The 22,629-nt window shown below is 42.5% G+C and overlaps 1 protein-coding gene across 6 annotated transcripts in view; it reads right to left on the bottom strand.

Annotated features, from left to right (window-relative positions):
- TSPAN14 (tetraspanin 14) overlaps positions 1–22,629 on the bottom strand; it is an 86,572-nt gene that overhangs the window by 31,044 nt on the left and 32,899 nt on the right. For 4 of the 6 annotated variants that reach the window (XM_038411242.1, XM_038411243.2, XM_038411247.1 and 1 more), the window contains exon 2: positions 11,223–11,320. In XM_038411242.1, the coding sequence (XP_038267170.1) occupies positions 11,223–11,303 (81 nt within the window). In that variant the 5' untranslated portion in view covers positions 11,304–11,320. Of the gene's footprint in view, positions 1–11,222; positions 11,321–11,507; positions 11,586–14,845; positions 14,921–22,629 lie in introns of those variants that run through there. The other 2 variants (XM_043518968.1, XM_038411244.2) reach the window with 2 other exon arrangements.

The following is a 22,629-nucleotide window of genomic DNA, read 5'->3' as shown; positions in this document are numbered from 1 at the left end:
TTCCAGAGTAAAGCTTCCAGGACAGCCCTGCCATTTAGCCTGACTGGGAGGTCCAGGACTTCCAGGGTCCCTGCTGTGGAACTGGAAGTCCTGGCTTGAACTGGGGCTCTCATGGCTTCTAGGCTCCCACAACTCCAGGAGGCAACTCCAGGAGGGACTCGGGGGAGGGGGAGGGAAGAGAAGAGTAGAGAAGGGGAAGGGAACAAATGAAAATACTTCAATTTTTCCTCAATATGGAAAAAAAATGGATTTTTTTTCCTCTTAAGGAAAATTTTGAAAATTTCTAGGTTTTGTTCTAGTGAGAAAATTTTCTTATCAAAGCATTGGCATATCCAGTGGAAAGGGATTTCTGAGTTTCAATCAGCTCTTTTTAAAGACATTCATCTAATATTTCCTACTAATGTGCCACAACGATGCCAGAAGGCAAGAGAAGAAGAGGCTGGTGTAGGGTGCAGGAGACAAGGTAGCAAGTTGCCACAGCATGGGTTAATCTTGGCAATAGGTAAAGGGTTAACTGGAACTTGAGGAAGATTTCTAGAAAATTAATGGAATGGGACTAGCTGATACACACAAAAAGAAGAGAGGACCATGCCGCTATTCACATAGCGAGCTATTTAACGCGTTCATGTTTGTTGTGTTTGAACGGATTACAGCCTTCCTGTTTTGTTCCCATCCTAATTTTTTTTTTTAAAAAATGGATTTCTTACTTGAGAAGCATTTATTTTGGTTTCCATTAGGCAGCATATTTTACCCTGCCTAGATAGGAGTTGTTGGGCAGTGGGACTGGACACCCAACAATTAAAACAGCTGCTTCTGTACTGTAAGAGGCCATGGAGAATTTTTCAGAGACTGACAGGAAGACTACTTCCCCTTATTAAGATTCAGCAGAAAAGACATTCTGTCCCATTGGTCCTAGAAGGAAAGGGAAGATAGTATCTTTTGATTTCTCTCTACAGTTCCATGTGTCTTTGTTGCTTCCAATCTGGGGATAATAGAAAAACAAGTTCATCTCTTTGGTATAACAATGTTTTAACTCTAGATGAAGGATCACAGGGGCCTTTGGACATAGCACAGCAAAATTAAAATTGATTTCCTATGTACATTCCACTTTTTCCCACTTCCTTCTTATGTTACTGTCACTCAGAGAGGTGATTGACTTGTCTGTTACAGTAATAGAAATGAGGCAAACTTGTATTTCTTTCGAAGTGTAGGTCTACTCTGAAAAGTGACTAAAAACAGCACTTTCGGTTTCCATGTTAATCACCTCCAGCACCTTCCAAGCCCCATATTCTCAGTTTACAATTAAGAGGATATATTTTTCTGTCACCTCAAGCTCTCAGGTTGTGCTCTGAAAGTCAGCTCCATTCTTTCCTTCTTGTGCATTACCAGCCAGCTATTTTGTAGGCCAGATCATACCCTCAACACCTTTGCACCTCACTGTTGAATCTCAGTCAATTATGCATTGAGAATCAACGGAAACAGAATCAGGCTCACTCCTTCTTAGCCATTTGGCTCTGCAGAACTAAGAGATGAAGAAGCTTATTTCACCAAGAACAGCTGCAGTGCAAGCTGCCCAGTAGAAAAGAGCTGTTTCCCTGTTCAGATTCATTTGAAAAAAATGTTTTGGATGAATGCATGTTAGCTTATGAATTATCAATGGTGCACTATGGGCCAAATTGTGACACTCTTACTCACTACATAGCCTTTAAGTAAGGGTATCACAATCTGGCCCTAGGAGTATTGCTGCCAGTAGTCACAATTTGTGGAGGCCTATCACAAGTTACTGTGTGTTCCCAATTGACTAAGAGCCTCACATCCAAATTCAGCAATATAATTTGACGACCTTGCAAGCACTTCTGAAATGAATACACATTCTAGCATGATCACATAGTGAACCAGCATGTTTTTCCAGGTATGAGCTTCCACCCTCACCTCCTAAATGTGCCAGATATCCACGAGAACAAAATCTTACATAAGTGAGTGCTGAAGAAGCTGTGTGTGAGCACACCCAAATTTAGAATTCACTGTGATTTTTATGTCACACTATTCTCCCAGATCTATTTCCCAGCCTGTGCGGCTCTAACTTGAGCTAGAAGGACCATCTCTCAGAGCTGGAGGGCCTCTCAGTCTCCATGCTCATTTGGTCTTTGGTGAGAGGTCAGACCAAAGAACTGCCAACAAGAACTACAAATAAATCTAATTGTGGTGCTGTTTTTGTGATGTGGATACCAGTCCAGAAGCAATGGACAGAGAGCAAACGCATCATTAAATGGGTCATCAGACAACCATCCTATTTTAACAAGTTTTGGTTACTATCCACATGGGCTGGGAGTTGATCCATGGCAGTAGTGAGGTGACTCACCATCAGAGGTGGTACTCTCTTTGGTCTATGTGCCTAATCGTCCAAGATGTTGAGCCACCTCAACCTCAAATAGGAGCAGAACTCTATATCTATCAGTGAATTTATAGAAGTGGAATGATGGAGCAGATTCACATGGCTGCCAAAGTGCAAATATTTAAATGACTGAGAGTTCCTTGTTTTTAAATTCCATGTGAGACTTTAAATGCCCCATGCCTTACTGTGTGGGCTGAATCATTTGCATACGTTCACAACTGATTGTACTTTTATGTTCAGGCATACACATAGGGAAGTTAGAATTCTATGTTTTTAACTATTACTGGAAGGTTGCAACATAACACTAGTTCTTAAAATACACAACCCTTAACATGCAAGAACTAAAAACGAGAGACAGAGAGCACAAGCTCTCTAAAACAGAGAGACACAACTCAACCCATCTCTCTCGAGGCTAGCTCTCTGCAGAACTGACTGATTGCAGGTCAAGGGGATCTGCAGGAAAGCATGCAAACAGGACCAGAAAAACCCTTAGGATTTACAGTGATAGCTGGTAATTTTTACACAGCTTCCAATATACCATATAGATACCAAGAGACCCATATTTCTCATCAGAAAATGAAATATCAATAACTTCTTGCTTACAACCCTTGATCTGAACAACAAAGGTTTTATAAGCATGGATAATTTTTCTAGAGCCTAGTTAAATTTTGGGCCTGCCAGGGTTAAAATTATATTGATCTTAAAAACAAAACAAACAAAACCCAATCATACTTGTATCACATTGCTCAACTACATTCTATATACATCAAAGCCACTGATCACAGTTACTAGTGGCCTGTCATTCAGAGTACACAGGGAAAGGTCACAGCCTTTTTAAAGGGTCTAAATGTCTGATCAGCTAGACATGTGCGAAAAATGAAAGCATAGCAAACACTGGGCTAAACTTCATAGTTTAAACTGCTAGCTTTCAAACAGCAGACATCAGGCAAATCAACAGCAGGAAATGGTCACAAATGTGGTGACTTCAATAAGGATGAAAGAAAAGAAAAATATATTTATATCTATTTCAGGGAAATTGAAAGTCTGTCTCAGCAAATCTATAGGTCACAACCTGACAGCTTCTGGTGTGAGATGGAAGGAAGAAAAAAAAAAAAAAAAAAAAGACCACAAATTAATGTAGTGCCGTAACAGACAGAGACCATCTCAGGCACTCAAGAGATTTAATGTAGAAGGCCATGACTGCTTCCTGAAAGGAAGCAAGTTTTTATATACATATTTTTTCCCCCAAGGAAATAGACGTCTCTGAAAATGGCTATTTGCAAAAAGGAAAAAAAAAACCAAATTCCCTAAAGAAAGAGTTGTTTATTTAAGCTGTATGGTTTTATTCAGCCTTCATGAATATCTATTTGTCCAGGCACAAGAGCTACTTGCCTGCTCTCTCCCATGATGAGTGAGGACAATGAAAAACCTAGAGATTTTACTTCGCCCTAAGAAAGCAGAATCTTGCAAGGCTAATTATTTATCTATAATTGATTTGAAATATTGCAAATAAATATTTTAACTATACCTACATTCAACACTATCTTAATTTTAGCTAATCCAGTTCCATTAGATCTCACAAGCTAGGGAAGGTCAGGCTGAGTCAGGTGAGTATTTGGATAAGGATCACCAAGTAGCACTTCAGGCATTGTCTACACCATAAGCTTGCATATGGAGATATGTCAGAGGACTGAAAAGGTGGCTGCAACACCAAAAATGTTATGTAGACAGCAGGGTATGTGATACAGGAAATTGCACTGGAGATTCAGTAGGTGGAACTCTTCCTTCCAAATCTGTATTGAACCAATATCCTATCTTGGCACTGGGGAACTCTGTTGCTAGCAGACTTTATGGATACAACAAAAATACATTTTGGAGCTTAGTATGTTTTAAGCACAGAGTCCCGACCAAATCTTACTTAATATATTTCGTTTTTCCTTCCTACTTCTCCATTTCCTGGTCTGAGTGGTCTAACAACTCACAGCAACACTCCTCAACAGCTCATGCAATTCTAGTCCACAGATGGCTGGCTTTTTTAGTAGTGGGTGAAATGAACTCTATACCTAGCTTAGGGAATGCCTACGCTACAGTGATACCGTTATGAAATTCTCTGAGAGGTGGGAACTGGGTTGTCAGAAGAACCCTAGCTATATCTACGCAGGGGGTTAGGTCAACTTAATTACGACATTCAGGGCATGACATTTTTCACAGCCTGAGCAAGGTAGTTAGGTTGATCTAATTTTTAAGTGTAGCCCAGGCCTTACTGGGGCTCCTCACGCTCACAAGGCATTTTGAGATCCTTGGATGAAAGGGTCCCCATCAATGCAGGAATCCATTATAATATTGCGAGTTTGTCTGTGCCACCACTTTTATTTTATGTACATGCAGTCAAGAGTTTACAGAAAAATCTGTTTCCTGGTGGCAACTGAAGGCAATGTGAGGTTGTGATAGCTGTAAGGCTAAGTTTGAAAGGTGCACGAACAGGCATATTGTTCTCTGTGCGCTTAGGGTGACCAAGTGTCCGGTTTTGGACTAGAACACCCAGTCAAAAAGGGACCCTGGTGGCTCCGGTCAGCACTGCTGGCAGTTGGCAGTGCTGCCACACCATGCAGCGGGACTGGCAGGCTCCCTTCTAGCCACTGCACTACGCGGCTCCCAGGTTGGGAAGCAGCTGGCATGTCCGGCTCCTAGCCTTAGGGGCAGCCAGGGAGGGTCTGCATGATGTCCCTCCCCTAGTGTAGTTTCCATTGGCTGGTTCAGGTCAGGACAGGGGAGGAACTAGCATGAGCACGACTCGCAAGTGCTCAGCAGGCGGCACGCACCTCTCCCGCTGCTGCCCAGCCCTCTTCTCCTCACTCTCCTCGTGTGGCTGGGCTTGAGCTGCAGTGCGTGCCATGCGGCGAACTGCAGTCTGTCTGTTGCCCCATCACCAGCACCCAGGAGTTTGAGGTATGTGTACCCCCATCTCCAAGTGCTGGGAATGGGGTTGCACCCACACCCTTCCCCAACCCCCCCACACCACTATCCCCATCACTGCATCCCTCCACTGTCTCATCCTGTCCTGCCCCCAACACCTACCCATCCCAGCCCAATACCCCTTGCAGTGCTTTCCCACCCATCCTCTCCACCTCCCAGAGCCGCCACCCTCATGTTCCTCACCCCCCACAGCCCTGCATCCCATTCACCTCCATACACTGCTACACTCCCATTATGTCCCTATACACCCATTTCCCCCACATCCTCATGCTCCTGTAGCCTTCTGCCTCCCCCTGCATCCCCATCCACCCCTCCTCTCTCCTTCACTGTCCCCTCTCGCCCCCATCCTGCTCTCATCCTTGCCCTCTTTTCCTCCCCATCCTCTTCTCCACCACCCGCATCTTTTCCCCTTCAGCTCACCAACCTCCTTTCCCAGCTGGGTGATTTAGGCAGCCCCTGGAAAAGTGTATGAAAAATTGTCTCTGTGTAGGCAAGTGTGTGCATGCATGCATTGTGTGTGTGTGTGTGTGTGTGTGTGTGTGTGTGTGTGTGTGTGTGTGTGTGTGTGTGTGGGTAAGAGACTGAGTAGGGAGATGTGTGTATTGCTGCATGTGTTTACACCTGTGTGAATAAAATTTGCAGCCTAACTTTTTGACTTTTAGTCTTTTTATTGGCTTCCGCAGGAAAAAAAAAATTGATGACATAAAATAGATGTGTATTCATTCCGTAACAAGTTTTTTTAAAAAGAAGGGATCTCTCAAAGAAATGTATTCTTTCTTAAAAAAGTGACTATTGTTGACTAATAATTGCAGAAGAGCCAATGTATCATACATTTCTCCCCACCTTTGTTTAGCTACATTATAAACTTTGTTGCAGACTCTTTTTTTATGTTTCAGAGTAGCAGCCGTGTTAGTCTGTATCCGCAAAAAGAAAAGAAGGACTTGTGGCACCTTAGAGACGAACACATTTATTTGAACATAAGCTTTCGTGAGCTACAGCTCACTTCATTGGATGCATGCAGTGGAAAATATAGTGGGAAGATTTATATACACAGAGAACATGAAACAATGGGTGTTACTGTAACAAGAGCGATTAGGTAAGGTGAGCTATAACCAGCAAGAGAGAGAGAGGAAAAAAAACCTTTTGTAATGATAATCAAGGTGGGTCATTTCCAGCAATTGACAAGAACCTGTGAGGAACAGTGTGTGTGTGTGGGGGGGGGGGGGTGTTGGAATAAACATGGGGAAATAGTTTTACTTTGTATAATGACCCATCCACTCCCAGTCTCTATTCAAGCCTAAGTTAATTGGATCCAGTTTGCAAATTAATTCCAATTCAGCAATCTCTCGACAGAGACTGTTTTTGAAGTTTTGTTGTTGAAGAATTGCCTCTTTTAGGTCTGTAATCGAGTGACCAGAGAGATTGAAGTGTTCTCCGACTGGTTTTTGAATGTTATAATTCTTGACGTCTGATTTGTGTCCATTTATTCTTTTACGTAGAGACTGTCCAGTTTGGCCAGTAGGTCTAGCACTTGTCACCCTGGAGCCCTGATCTTAATAGAGATTTCTAGGTATTAAACAACAGTTGTAATATTAAATAATGTGGAAGTAAATGTGTTAGTGCATGTTAGATATGTACACACGAATATATATGTGTACCTATGTGTAGATGTGGGAGTCAGTTGCTACAGATTTATTTATATAGGTATCTGGACTGGTATGCATTTCTGTGGTTGTAGTCTATGGATTTGGATCTGGGCTTCAGGATTGGGCCTGTAATGGACCCATTGCCACTATGATCATTTGTGGTCCTAATTCTATACATAAAATTACAACAACTTTAGTGAACAAAAAACATGGAGTTGGTTGCAAAAGAAAATGGGAAGGGGGGGGCGGAAGAATCATGAAAACCTTTGTGAAAAAAAATTTTTTTTTTTTAAACTGACCCTTTTTGACTATTTTGCTGCCAGCTATAGCATCCGGTAACAAATAAAACCTGAACTTAGCATAAATACATCTGTCAAAACAATATATATATACACGTTTGGGCCTTGCAGTGAAAATGAGCATGTGAGAGGGGGTGGGGGAGAGCAAGCAATGAAGGGAATGGGGGATGCAGTGAGCTGGGGACAGGGCAGGGCAAGGCAAGGGTGTTTGGTTTTCTGGACTTAGAAAGTTGGCCACCCTATGTGTGCTGGAGGAGTGTGCTTATCTTAAGCAGTTTCTATACCTGTGTAAAGTGTGGCTTGTGCTATATCCCAGGGCTGCTTACCAGCACTAACTAGTGGACACGAGAGTCAGGGTCCTGAACTTGCCCGCACCCAGATTCAGGGGCGGCTCTGCCAATTTTGCCGTCCCAAGCAGTCACCGCCAAATTGCCAAAAGCCACCATGGGACATGGACTGCCACCCCATTCGGAATGCCGCCTCAGGCACCTGCTTGGAAAGCTGGTGCCTGGAGCCGGCCCTGCCCAGATAGCAGCCTGGAGGATGTTCAGCTCTCATGGCAATGCTGGTAAACCCTTTTTCCCCATTGCATTTGTGCTCAGAGAGATTACGGTTGCCCTCTGCATCTGTGCTTTCAGGGCCTTTCCCCATAGCAATATTATGCAGGGACAGGTATAATTTGGCCTATTATTCTCCTCTACATTTTATATATTGCAGTGGAGAGTGTCTTCGATCTTACCCCTCCCTCTAGACATGTAGCGTATTAACAAACGGTGAGTATGTAGGAAGGAATCTCAGGACTGTAACTAAAGAAGTTATTACCCCATTTGGATATGTTCATTAAGGACCTTTCAGATATGCCTTGTAATCTTTTCCTTTGAGATACTGCACACACCTACAGCATTTTTCTTGAAGTATTACGCAAGACAGAGACAAGCTCCTTCCAAGATCACTGTAACACAGTACTGTAAATGGTTGAGATAGGCTTGTGAAAGTGTTTAGCCTGTACTCTTCTCCAATTCCAGCCTTCCTCCACAGAGGGAAGCAAAGTCCTGAAGTCACTGTCAAAGCACAGCCTGACCCTCCCAACCACTATACTCCTGACCTCATGCAACAGACTGCCAGGTCAGCCAAGAGAGGTACTTCCAAGGGGTGGGTGTGTGCACGCACCCCCAATTTAAATAGCCTCTTATGCAGCAGATAGGTCCCCATATTGTATCTTATCAAGGAGGTTTGAGCCCTAGGTACAATCACTTACCAGCACACTCTGGACACAGTTTTTAATGCAAGCCCAACATTAAATTGGAAAGGTGCAAAGACTCAACCAATATCTCTTCAAAATTACAACCCTAAGATTAAATTCAGTACTGGAAACATTAAACAGCAATCTGGAGGGGGGAGGGAAAAAGCTGTAGCTCAAAGCCATAATACTCAAGTTCTCTGCCCCTTTATCACTGTTTAGCAAAGAACCTTTGCAAAATCTTTGCTCTTTCTTCTCTCAGAATTAGCCCTCATTCCAGTGAGCAACAAGGCAAACTGAAAGCCAAGAGGTCAGAAAAAGGAACAGTTAAGATCACTATCAGTTTTTAGACAGGTTGGAAACAGACGGGTAAAGAAAAAGGTCATTCTATCCTTTATGAGGAAAAAGAAAAAAAAGTGATAAAAAGGATGGAACAACATAGAATGAGAGGGAAAACTGAGTTGCTATAAAAAAACCAGTTACAGATCATTGATAGTCTTGTGGAAACGTCAGGGACTTCTGACCTTTTCCAAGTGCTGTACATTCCTACTGTCAAGTTACAAAAACAAAAGGATTTGACAAGCCTACTACAGAAGGTTAGGACTATCATAATGCTATAATGGAAAACTGATTCTCCAGCAGGGGATATTTCCATCTCCTTTTCCCACATTACTTGCTCTATTGTGAGCTATCATCTATAGTATCTCAGTTTAGAGGTCCTGGTTTTCATTAAAACGACTTGCCTTCGGCTGAGGATATGGACTACTAAACAAGGATGGTCACCAGTGAGAGCAGCTTCCATCATAGCTAGATCCCCAGCTTTTGTAAGTCAATATGGCACCACTGGCTTTAACAGAAATGTGTCAATTTATACTCCTGGTATCATGGTATCAAGTTTTATGAAGGGGGGGAAAAAGTCACTTTCATGTCTTCCCCTGAAAACTCCAGCACTTAAGTTTGCTTCAGTAAAGTTTTGATTATCTACACTGCAGAGTCAACATATTAGACCAGCTGCATGTATCACTGTAAAAGATATTAGCAAAGGGGCAGCTCCACTTTGTACCTGTTTTCATTAGTAGTCATTTTGGCCCAAGCTGTCTATGGGAAGGATATGTGGCTGCATCATTTCTCAAATGACACTTGCATCGTTTATGCCAGTCTTCCGATTGCACTGTCTGAAGGACAGCGATACACATCAGACATCGCATAGTTTGGCCTCATGGCCATTTTGAGGTTTTTATTAAACTTCTGGTTCAGGAAGCATCTCCTCACCTTGCATGCACAGATGTTGAAAGGCCAGGATAGTTAATGAACATAAGCCTAATTTAATGTGCACATAGTATAAAGTAACAAGAATGGGTTGATACCATTTTCTGTACCCTTTTTACTGATGCTGTTTAAGTTAGGGTCAAACTAATAGTTCAGAAGTCATAAGAACCAGCTCAGACCAAGATAACCAGAGGTTTTTGCCTTGTGCAGTAACTGTGGTTCTTTGAGAGGTGTGTCCCTATGGGAGCTCCACTTCAGGTGCGCATATGTAACGCCAACAGACTCCCATCGTCAGCAGGCGGAATTGAACCTCGGACCTCTGGAGCTTAGTGCATGAGCCTCTACAGCATGAGTTAAAAGCCAACTGGCTGTTACCTAAGACTGTAAAGCAGACTCATTTCTTCTCTCTAAGAGGTCTCGGTGCCACTAGATGGGACAGAACACCACACCTAGGAGGTGTATGGGTTACACATACACCTCTCAAGCCCTTGATCAGAGATTTTTCCATTGCTATCCATTTGCCCTGTGCATGCACTCTGTACAATCTCATGTCACACACAGAGGGGATACAGAGCTGTGCAGGCAGTTACTTCTTTATCTGAATGGATAACAAAGAACACAGTCTGAAGGAGAGGGGAAGGAAGGCAGTAGTGGTGGAGCACCCATAGGAACACCTCTCAAAGAACCAGAGAGTTACTACACAAGGTGAGTAACCTCTTCTTCTTTGAGTGGTGTCCCTATGAGTGCTCCATTTTAGGTGACTCCCAACCAGCATCCCCACAGGGCTCGAGAGGTGCACGCACATCTGAAATGGAACACCCAAAGTGACACTACTCAAAGGAAAATTAACTTTTTTGATGTTCAGAAGATCTTGGATAACTTCCTGCGATACTATTCTTCACATACACACACACACACACACACACACACACACACACGGTGCTTCCTGGTTCCAGCCTGGAGCAGGACAGGAGAGCCACAGTCCCCAGGAAAGGCTATTTCCATACCCAAAAGATTCAGGCTGGAGAGGCATCTGAATCAGTCCACATACCTGGATGTCTCTGCCAGGAGCCATCCATAACGTAAACTGTCAACTCACTGGAGCAAGGACCACATTTTTCTTTATTATTGTACGGATTGAGCCACCTGACATGCTGAAACCAACAAGACAAATCCAAACATCTGGACATTTGCCTGCCTCCAATTTAAGTTGGAAGTGAAATGAGTTTGAAGGTTTCAGTCATGCTTGGCCATATCACAAAAGTCTCCATCCAAGTCCATGCCGTTCACTTTCACTGTGAGTAATATGCATGGGCTGAAGGACATAATTTCAGGGAGACAAGTCCCAGGCTGAGGACCTCATACTACAAAAAGGAGAGTTTTGGCCTTGTACTCACCCAGAAGATGATGTTGTAGCTGAAAAGCAGATATTTATACCAACAGCTGATTTCTGGGTTAGAGTATCGGTAATAGAGCATCTTCTATAGAGCAATATCTGCAGAGGAGGAAGAAAAGAGGGAGAAAAAGTTCAGTCTAAAAATTCAGATGTTTAAATGTGAGCTTTCTTCAATCTTAGAAAAAGTAAAGTCCCTATTCCAAAAGTTTATATTAAAAAGTATTACGGTAACTTGAAATCTAGTCAATTTCAAAAAGATATTCAGTGAAATTTCAAAATACCACACCTGACTCCAAGTCCCGCTGCCAATTCTTGTGGCTTTACAATATTTTCTAGTTTTTAACCAGTTCTCTCTCTGCCTGTTGCCATCTGAGAGAGATAAACAAAACTGACTATACAGTTAGAGTTAAACCCAGAAGACACACATCAATGAGTTCAGGCTCTGTATTAAACAGACAATCCCTTTTGTGCCCCCTTGGCCCAAGACACTCCATGCACATGCATGGACTTGGACTTTGCATACAGGCTGATTTTCCTTTTACCACTATGCCTGTTGGACTTGAGATGTGATGTTAAGTATGGTGGTACGCAGCGAAATGGAGAAGACAAAGCTTTAAGTAACTGAGAAAGAATGGTGCAGTGGGAGCTTCTGTTAGGCTGTGACAGATTGTAGCACTGTGATATTTTTAATCTTCCTATACTGCATCAAATTTGCATAATTGGTTTTATTTAGATCACAAGTCATGCAGTTATGAAAGCTTTGATCTGATGGGCATTGCAGAGTTCTGCTTTCTGTGCTTCTTGTATTTGAAGGAGGTAAGCATCAGCCACTGGAGTTGCTCAATGTTTCAAAAAACTGAAGCCTTCCAGGGCATTATGCCTAACCCATCTCTCTATAGGAATGCAGCAGAATGCCCCATATAGAAAACCAAAACCACAAACCTCCCAGCTGAAAGCTGTTATGCTGAAGAAGTTCAGAAGAGGCCAGTGTGTGGGAAAGGCCCACCAGCCAATATCAGTTGGTCTGTCACTCTGAGAATTGGGCAGGAGAGGGGTTAACACCATTCCCACAATTCAACCCTCTAATCATGTCTTTAAATCAAGGGTTTCCCTCCCAGGGGATTTTAGTAGAAGCTTAGCAAGGGAGAGAGCATAATAAGATTTTTCAAATGGTTTTACCCCAAATAAAGAAATGAGACAAGTTGTTTGTTGTGGAATTACATTAAATAACATAAAAGGGAAGGCGGGGGAAAACAGACATCCACAGTACCAGCCTGATAGGGCTAGACTGTAACTTTATAGAGTAAGGTGGGGGCACGTAGCGGTGTAGTTCCAGAAGCAGATTCAACCATAATTCCTCCCCTTTTGATCTGGAGAGCAAGCAAATTATTTCAACTCTTTTTACAGCAGAGCATACTCCTGCATGTCAGCTGGCCATCTGGGAGGAGGTGTAGAGAAAGGACAGCTCGTGAGCTACTTCTAACCCCCAACCCATCTGCTCACTTCTTTGCGAGGGGGAATTCAGGGTGAGCAGCTACTGCTCTTCCATCACCCATACTGTGGCTGGGGTCATAAGCTGTGCACGACAAGTGGGTGAATAGGGCCCTCATACTTAATTAAGCACTTCTCTAATAATTACGCCTTGGTATCTCACTGAGGCATCACAGAATGGTCTAGCATGAAGTTGTCTTGTATTCTTGGTTGTAACAAGAAATTCAATAGGATGATGGATAGGTTTGTCACACAGATTCACTATAAAAATCATTCTACCCCTTGGCACCCCCGCCCCAAAAAACCAACTGTTATCTATTTTGAAGAATATCTCATTTTACATAAGACTGCCTCTTTTAGTTTTCAAAACGGCATTGCTAAAAGTTTCCAGCAGCATGATGGAATACTGCCACCAAGTCTGTTTTTAAGTTTCATAACCAAACCCTGTCTCATATCAAGTTGCCATGAACTTGAAACTCAGCACCAAGCACAAACTTTTGGCTGCAAAAAGGAGAGTAATTCCAAACCAAGCCCCTAGGGAGAAGTTGGATTATCCTTTGCCCATGGGGTTCCATGTGTGGAGTGTCCAAGATGCACCTCTCTCAAAAGGAGATTAAGTGGTCTCATAGATCTGGTCTTGACTTCCCCAGCCATCACCTGGTGGTCACTTTTGGGCCTCTGCGGTTTTCCTGACAACTTGCTGCATTTGTTGGTCTCTGCCTATTTAAAAAACTGGGGACACCAGGTGGTGTCAAAATTACAGATAGGAGCAAGCCAGGGACTCCAGGCAGTAGAGGGTAGAAGCAGCCAAAGCAGGGACCTTGGTAGACAGTTCTCCAAATGCAAAGGATCGGTTTTGATTGAACTTTCGTTGACTGGCTGTTTGCTGCAGCCCTCCGTTGGAGTCTCTTCACTCCATATCTGCTTTTCTTCTCCTGTCCCTCCTCAACTTCCTTTTCCCTTTAGCTGATCCCCTCCTATCATACTGTTCATTCTGCTAGTGGGTTCTACCCCTTCCTGCACCTGTGACTGTCTTGTCCATTTAGTTTTTAAGCACTTCAGGAATCAACAGTCTGCTACTCTGACATTTCCTAACACAATGGAGCCCCACTGCTACTTAGCCCTTAGGCACTACTGTAATAAAAATGTTAAAACAAGAAAAATATGAGAGAGAGAGAGAGTGATACTGTTGCTACACAATACCAGTAGCTATGACAAAAGAATTGTCCAAATATGGTGGGTTTTTTTTGTTTGTTTAAAATAAGAGACATCTCTGGTTCTTGTATTGCAAGAAAATGTGTTCACTTATGCTCAGAAATGGGTGATTGACCTTTATTCTTTTAAAAATATAGAGAGCGGTAGCACCTAATTCAGGCCTCCAAGTTCAAGAGCACATGAATGAAAGTACATTTCAATTTTCCTTTTCGCAATAGATTGGACCATCAGCACAACTTTATGATAATTCCCCTTGACACAGAGAAAAAGAGCACACATTTTAGCAAATGAAAGAATAATTCCAGTATATTCTTGACTGCAGGAGCCCTTCCCCTCCCCCCTTGCCCCCCCCAAAAAAAAAACCTACCACACATCCCTCAGTACTATGTGGCCATATAAGGCTTTATAGATTAATGAGATAGTAAACAACTTCTAAAAACAGAGGATCTAACTATTGAACTCAGTGGTCTCCATTCTGATGTAAATACAAACCTTTTCAATGGCCACTGAAGGACTGATCTGTATTAATTTACAAACACTGTAAGCAGGAGCCTGCACAAGGGGGGGGCAAGTAGGGACATGGGCTCCCCAATAATGGGTAGGGGCACAGAACTCTTCTGACCCCAGGGCCGCAGTGGGGAGAGTGAGCTCCTTCAGCCCCAGGGCTGCGGCAGGGGCACAGAACGTGCCCCTACAAAAGTGGTCACATTTAAATTCCTGCACATGCCCCTGACTGTAGGTGAGCAACCCATGGGAAATGTTTATTGCATAAATATACTGAAGGGTTTACTGTGGGCACATGGAGGTTCAGGATAATAGCTGGCGGGTAACAGCTCCAGCTACAAACGCTTCCTGGTAAACAAGGCAAAAGGTTAGGAAACAACGTCTGTGCTGTTAAACAGCGAAGATGATACTTACAGGTACCAGCTGAAATTATAAAGCTTGATTTGCCCAGATATGGAACAGGCTGGACTGAAGGGGACTGAAATACTTGAACTCTAGAGAGGGGTGAGAGTTGTCAGCAAGCACAGAGACACAGGCCCTGAAGCCAGTGAGCCTCCTTAACCTTCCAAGAAGGATGGTAAAAATAGGGTAAGAGAGAAGACTTTAAAACAGTCTGTGGGCAAATCTCCTACCCATACTGTGCTGTATTTCTATCATTAAAACAATACTTTTAGAAAGCTGCCTGGTCATGCCTCCCGAAGGGAAGACTTGCAGCCGAGGAGTACAGTCAAGAAGTGCAAAATCTTAAAAGGGTGCACTCAGAGAACAGAGAGGGGTGAAAAGCAGCAGCTATCTCTGTAACTATGACTGACCCCATCAGCTTGAGAAGACCCAACACCATCTGACAGTATTATTCCTATTAGGGCTAAAAGTAGCATCTAAGGCTGCTAAGCAGGATTACAGGGCTATCCGACCCACCCCCGCTCTTTCAGTTCACGTTGTGCAGCGTCAACTTCAGTGTTTTGCTATTTGTTAGTTGCACTTCCTGGGCCCGTTTCTCTACTACCCTGTACCTTGTTAGAATCGGGTTCCCTTTCTCATGCTCTAGCACTGCATCATGACTTTCCATGATGTATTCTGGGGGAAAGATCACAACCACACCCTATCACAGGACCCGCAAGAGACTGTTTACCAGAAACAGCAAAGCCCAAATGGAAACTGAGCAGACAGACATGTTCACAAAGCGTAAAAGAAAGGAAGGGTGGCCCACGATTAGCACTTCTGTAAGTCACGGGTGTGAAAAAAAAAAACCCTTCCTGGACCAACAGAAGTGCTGGTGTGAACAGTGCTATTTCAGTGGGAGATGCTCTCCCAGCGACATAGCTACAGCCGCTCACTGGGGGTGGCTTAATTATGCTGGCAGGAGAGCTCTCTCCCACCAGCATAAAGCAGCTACACACAAGAGCTTACAACTGCAGTGGTATGGCTGTAAGGTCTGTAGTTTAGACATAACTAAACTGATGCACACAAAAAGAAACAAGGACGAGAGTCTCTCTAGTTCATGTGGGGTGGGGGTGTCGCAGAGTATTTCAATTAAATATATTAAGTATCAAGCTGCAAATAGACAGTTATATAACCAACGTACTTTGCCTCTAAGCTAGTAGACCAGGAGGATCCAGGGGGGAAAACAAAAAAAAACAAAAAACCCCAGCAAATTAACAGTCCTAAAACGGAACTGAAAAACAAAAAAAGATAGCCAAAGCCATTGAAGGAATTCCCCCACCCCCAGTTAGAGATCTTATTTTCTGCCTGGCTTCCTCCCCTCACTGTTTCTCAGACCTACCTTGATTGTTCAGGCCTTAACTTCAGTGAAAAGCCCACTACAGGAATATCAGCTTCTCCCACATCCTTACTGACAAGCTGGGGTCCCAACTGCCTAATCATCTTGACCTTTCTATGACTGGTAACACATTTCTCCCTACTTCCCCTTCCATTGGCCAGCTGCCCAGCCACAACGAACCAACTGCCTGCCCTGGAGGAGTGTCGCTGTGTAGGTAGTGAGGAATGCTACAGTATCCCGTGATGTCAGGGGATTCACACTTGATCAAACCACACTACTATAAGCCATCTGCCCACTTCAGGAGGTAGGGTGGATCTCCAAGAAATGCACCTGCGATGATGATTCTTAAAAGGGGCACCACAGCAGAAACACACACAGTTTCCCTTCTGAGCGGTCAGCCAGGATGATTGTCTCCTTCCACATTGCTGAACAATCTGTTCCACCTTTTATTCAGTGGTGATGCACTGAATGCCTTTCCCAGGCCTGAAGAACTGTGTGTGGCTTAAAAGCTCATCTCTTTCCCCAACAGAAGTTGATCCAAGAAACAAATTTTCTCACCCACCTTGTCCTCCCACATAGGTGGCTAGGTACCAAGAAGGGCAGCACACACTGCCCCCCCCCAAAATTCCCTCCTCCACAGGGATGACTTCCAGGAAGGGGTAGGGAGGCATGTGGGAGCAGAAAGCTATGCAAGAATTACTGCAAAATTGAATGACAACTTCCTGAAAGGAGAAAGGATGACAGAATGGGCATTTCTATGGAGTTCTCCATTCTCTTTAGCAGAAACGTTGTACCTATCTTCAGAGCTGGAGTCCTGAAAATAGAGAGGAAAAGGGCTTCTGTGCCCCTTACTCCCATGTAAATTAAGGTCAGGATTTGGCCTATTGCCACTTTTTTGGGTGGGGAGGTGGAGGAAAAAGTAACAGAGATGGTATCTTGGTTTTTGCCATTGAGATACACACTGCTGTTATAGCAACAATGCTGTATGGAGAGGCAACATGTTCTAGGCAACTGAGGGCTTGTCTACACCGGCAATTTATAGCACTGCAACTTTCTCGCTTGGGGTGTGAAAAAACACCCCCAAATGTTGCAAATTTCAGCGCTGTAAAGCGCCAGTGTAAACTGTGCTCCCAGCGCTGGTAGCTATGCCTCTCGTTGAGATGGGGTCTTTTTTAAGAGCGCTCCCAGCCCTGTGCTGTGACTACACGAGCCACGTTAAAGCTCTGCCAGCGTAGACTAGCCCCAAGACTGGTCACGTCCAACTCCCATCCTAAACTTTATTCCTAATTCTGAAAATGGATTGGCTACATGAACTTGAACAGGTCACTTAGTGTAGGAGATGCTCAGAAGTATCAGCTGCCAGACTACAAAATAAGACATGTGGTTAGTAATATTAACTTACCTCATAGGTTTCATTGATTAGCTAATTAGTATTGTGAAGTGCTTTGAAGAGATATAAAATGACATGCAGATGGTAATCATCAGCTTTCCCTGCAGTACATCTTATTCTTCTATATGGAGTTACACGGACTCACTTTGACAACAGTTATTTCCCACTTATAGCAGTGGGAATTTCTTTCAGAGAACTAATACAGAGGGATACTGCTAGCTTTTTAAAGACATATCATTTCAGCTCACAGCTGCACTGATGAAAGATATAACCATTCAGCAAAAGAATGCTGCAGTTTCCAGTCAGACAGTTCCAAACCCACAGATTACACGGTTATCTACAAAGTGCAAGGATCCTAAAGTTTTTATAAAATTGTGATATTATTCACTGCCCATAGATTTTTAACCCTTGCAGCATATGTGACCCTCAAACAGGACAACAGGGCGTAGCCGTGTTGGTCTGTATCCACAAAAACAACAAGGAGTCCGGTGGCACCTTAAAGACTAACAGATTTATTTGGGCATATTTCTTCACATGCAGCTGAAGTGGGGTTTTTTACCCATGAAAACTTATGCCCAAATAAATCTGTTGGTCTTTAAGATGCCGCGGACTCCTCATTGTTTCTGTAAAATCAAAACAATCAGCGAGCAGAACAGTGATTCAAGAAGGTTACATGGCTGTTGGTAACAAAACATTGAACTATTGGGAGTGAAAAACATCCCGTCAAATCTTTTGGCATGCAAGTTACTTCCATTATTTCATCCACAGTGTATTGTTCTAGCTTGTTATTTTTTATAATATAACAAGCTAATTTTTTTTTTTTTGATCTCGCTGCATGTGATTTACCACCTGTCCAGCTGAAGGCTTGAAGCTGACAGGTTAATGTCTATTTAGAGGTGCCAACTATGGTAAGCTTTTGTGAAAACAAACTATCCCAATACAGAATTACCTTTTTCTCATCTTGTCAGTGTAGATTAAAATCAAGGCAATTTAAAACACCAAAGTGGAAATTCTCCATTTAAAAATCACTGAATTCAAATAAACTTTTCTTTAGAAAATAACTGACGTAGAAATGGAAAAGTGCACTCTCACTGGTTGATATAACCATTAGAACATGCTGATTTACAACTAAATAGAGCCTTAATACTAGATGGGATACATCTTTTTGCTACTTATGAGGGTACTACATAACTATACACATTTAAGCAATCACATCAGAATCTCAAAAGATTAAGCTAATTGTACATTTTTAGTATATTAGAAAATGGTGAAGGACATCACTTATTCACTAGATAATTAACTTTCTGCTCATGATTTGTGGCAAGCTGCATTAGGGTGGCAAATAGAATTTAATTGACACACAAAACAGAATATAAAATGTATTTGTATTAACCAAAAGAAGCCTGTAGCACAGTAGCATCATGTAGCACATGATTTACTGTGCCATATTTAAAAAGATTAATGTCAAGTTAAATGGTCCTTTCCCCACCCTCCCAATTTTCTCTTTATCTAGAAAAGCAGCTTTCAAACTCAAAGTTTTTGACACATGCATGGATGCAGCATATTTATTTATTGAAATATTTTGCAATAAAATATGCTAAGGTGTAAAATGTTAAGTTCAGATTTTAAAAAGATTTTTGGAAAAACATTTAAGTAGAATAAAAAAAATCCAATATAAAAGATCGGATTATTTTGGTTAATGGTTTATTTATTAATTTGTTATTCACCTTGTTCCCAGTATTACATTTCATAGCACTTTTCGCCAGTTCTCTCTACAAAGAAGGACACCAGTCCACTGATATTTCTCTCCTCCCCATTAGTATCCTCCAAATATTCCATCGGGCAGATCAGGTGCAGTGATGGCTCTACCAGCTGTTGTGTGCAGCACCCAGATCCAATGGAGATGGCTGTATTAGAAATTTTTACATTAAGCTGATGAGCTGTAAGAAAAAGAAAAACCTGAGGGACTCTCCCAAGGCTGCAACAAACACCATAACCCCTCTTACTGTGAGGTAAAGGGAAAATATAAGAGCTGTTGATTCTTTCAATAAAAGAGATCGTGAATCATTAAGTACAGTATCAGGTAAATCTGAGGGCGTGCACCTATGAGTCACTGAACAGTCACTTTCCCAAGAGTTCTGACTGATGCTGGAATGGAATGGCTCAAGGATTCTTTCCTTACAGACATGTATTTACTTCAGCTGCGATGTGAAAGTGTGGAGGAAGCTCTGCTCACTCCTGGGAGACAGATGAAGCATTTAGTGTTGAGTAAGCTACAAGAAAGGGAGATCTGGATCACGGAACCTGAGAATGCAGTGGGGCAGGCAACTTCAAACTATAATTCTATAGTCATGCAAATGTACAACCATTTCTAACATTGTGGCCTGACTAGAAAATAGGGGCTGCGAATTGTTCTAGGATTCCTGAAGTCAGTGGAAATGACAGACAGTATCTTTGCTAAGTGACTTCTGGAATTTTTGTTTTGATCATCAGTGCTGTTCTGAAGGTCCGGGTCCTCCATTTTTCCACAGAACAAGTTCAACATGAGCAGTAGCAGTGCAGTCTCCCCGACATCACCAGTGAGCCCATCATTCTGGATAGAGAGGAATCCAGGCTCCATGACTGTACTATTTACTGAGACCAGCTACAGTACCTCTTACAACCAGGTCTCATGGAATATTCTATGACAGGGACATCTCTCCTCTAGGAACTAGACAGAAACCAAACTCTTTCACATAACCCAACAGATGGTCACTGGGTAGGGAGGGACAAAGTTATGCAGAGACTTTAACAGGAGGACAAGAGTTCATGTAGTGGAGAAGGGGGACCCAATACAGGTATTCAGAAAGGCACAATTCACAAAGAAGTCAAGCCAGGAGATGATGAGGTACTGGATGAGGAATTTTAACTGCCTGGAAAGAGAAAAAAGTTGAATCTTAGAAATATCGTGGAGGAAGCAACAGCAGGGTATGGACACAGGCTGGCTGCAAGGAAGTCAAAACTAATACCCATTATGTATAGGGATGAAAGTGTAATCTTCAACAGTGACAGTACTGGGGTGCAGAAAGTTCAGGAGAGATCAGGAATTCAAGTTTCTCCATGTGGAGTTTAAATTTGACAAAGAGACCTCCGGGGGAGTCTTGGGAAGCTCCCATACACCAAGAAGATTTTCCAACTGAATTTACACCCACATACTGCAATAAAGAGTAATATGCTTCCTAGACTCTCAGCAACTTGCAACAAAAATGAATCACATCAGACAGGATGAAGTCATTAACAACAATGATTAACTCGAGTTCTGACTAATTGTTTACAATGTAGTTAAGAGAGACTTAGAAACTGCAGGCATGTCTCATTTCTTTTGGTGTCAGGAACCAAGCATCAGGCATCACAGAAAGTAAGTCGTATGTAGCCAGTAACAAACTCCTCAATAGCAATCTTCAATAGTTGATTACAGAGCAGCAGTGACAAGCTTCCAGTGGAATTCCGATCCATCCCCCTTGGCAGGTGGATACACTGAGGGCCTTCAAGGAGAAGGGTTTGTCAAGCCAGGCACTCTCTACAGCTTTGATAAGGACCCCCCAGGAAATCCCATCCCAAATATTTTTTATATTGCCAGGCTTTTTAAAGGAGATGCATCATGACCCAAAAGTATTGAGCTCTGAGCTTTTTTAAAATTAATGTTTACATGGATTTATTTCCCTACATAATAAATAGCAATGTCCTGCATTTGGAAGCCAATCATTTTCCCAGCAAGTTTGCACTGGTAAATTTTCTTCTCTCCACCAATTAATGTGTTTTCTTTCAGAGTCTGTAGACACAATGTCTGAAGAAAGCCATTCGGGTGTGTGCTTTTCTCTCTCACACTCATGCCACGGGTGCCAGCAAAGGGAAGAAATTTAGGTCTTGAAGGATTTTAAAGGAACTGATCTTGCAAACATTTAAAGATGAACAACTGTACTCACGGGGAGCAGTTCCATTAAAGTCATTTGGACGATTCGTCCAAGTAAAGTGACATATTTAAATGCTTGTGGGATCTCAGCTTAAGTTTGTGTATTTTTTATTATTAATTATTCTTAAAGGTTTGAGCACAGAGAATAGAACATTTGTTTTTAAATTAAGATCATTCTCTTCCAGTGAAGTTTCAGTGGATTCCTAAAGTAGTGATTAAAGGGACCAATCCTGCAGATACTTATGAACAAGGAGTATCTTTATCCAGGAGAGTCATCCCATTGGTGTCTTTTGAACTACTCAATGCTCATCCAGCAGAGTAAGCTAAAGCTATACATCACAAGACCCTGATTCAGTCAAGCATTTAAGTATGTGCCTAACTTTAACTATGTTATTAGTCCCATTCAACTTCCTGAATTGGGGCAAGAAGGAGAAGACAGACTTGAGAAGCAGAGGCAAAACTGGAAGTAGGAAAGTCAAGGATTGGATCCCTAGCATTCCAAAGGCTTTGGGATTCCTGGAGAAAAGCCAGAAGCAGGCGTATCAATCCAGTTTCCAAATGGAGCATCAGGGAAGAAAACCAGCAGATAGCAGCTTGCTTCACTTTGTATTGATAATTTGGCTTTACAGGCAAATGCCTTAAACTAAAAAAAAATACCAGCTGTGCTGCAGAAATTTCAGGTGGGACTATAATCTGGGCGGAATCATTGCAGATCAAAGTTACAGATAACACCTTATGGACAAGAGTGCTCTGGTGTTCAGTGTGAGAGTTTTGAAAGGTTATGTTTACATTGTCCACTTACTGACCGTATACATTCACTTAAACATTTTAGAACTTCTGTAACACTAATGAGCAAAAGTTACCAATCCAGTATAAACAATATTAAAATAAAAAAAGAACAAGCTGGTAAAAATGGGAGCAAAATCTGCCACCAGGGTACATCTTGGATATACAGGGCCTAATTCTCCACTGTGTTCCACGCTGCTGGAACTCCATTAAAGCATAAAGCAGTAAATGGAGCAATCCGTTTCTGTACTACGTACATAAAGGCTTCCTTACACAATACACAAACTAAA

The sequence above is a fragment of the Dermochelys coriacea genome, chromosome 7 (assembly GCF_009764565.3).
Source record: "Dermochelys coriacea isolate rDerCor1 chromosome 7, rDerCor1.pri.v4, whole genome shotgun sequence".
NCBI lineage: Eukaryota > Metazoa > Chordata > Testudines > Dermochelyidae > Dermochelys > Dermochelys coriacea.
The sequence above is the reverse complement of the archived record's forward strand: the minus strand, read 5'-3'. Positions and strand labels throughout refer to the sequence as shown.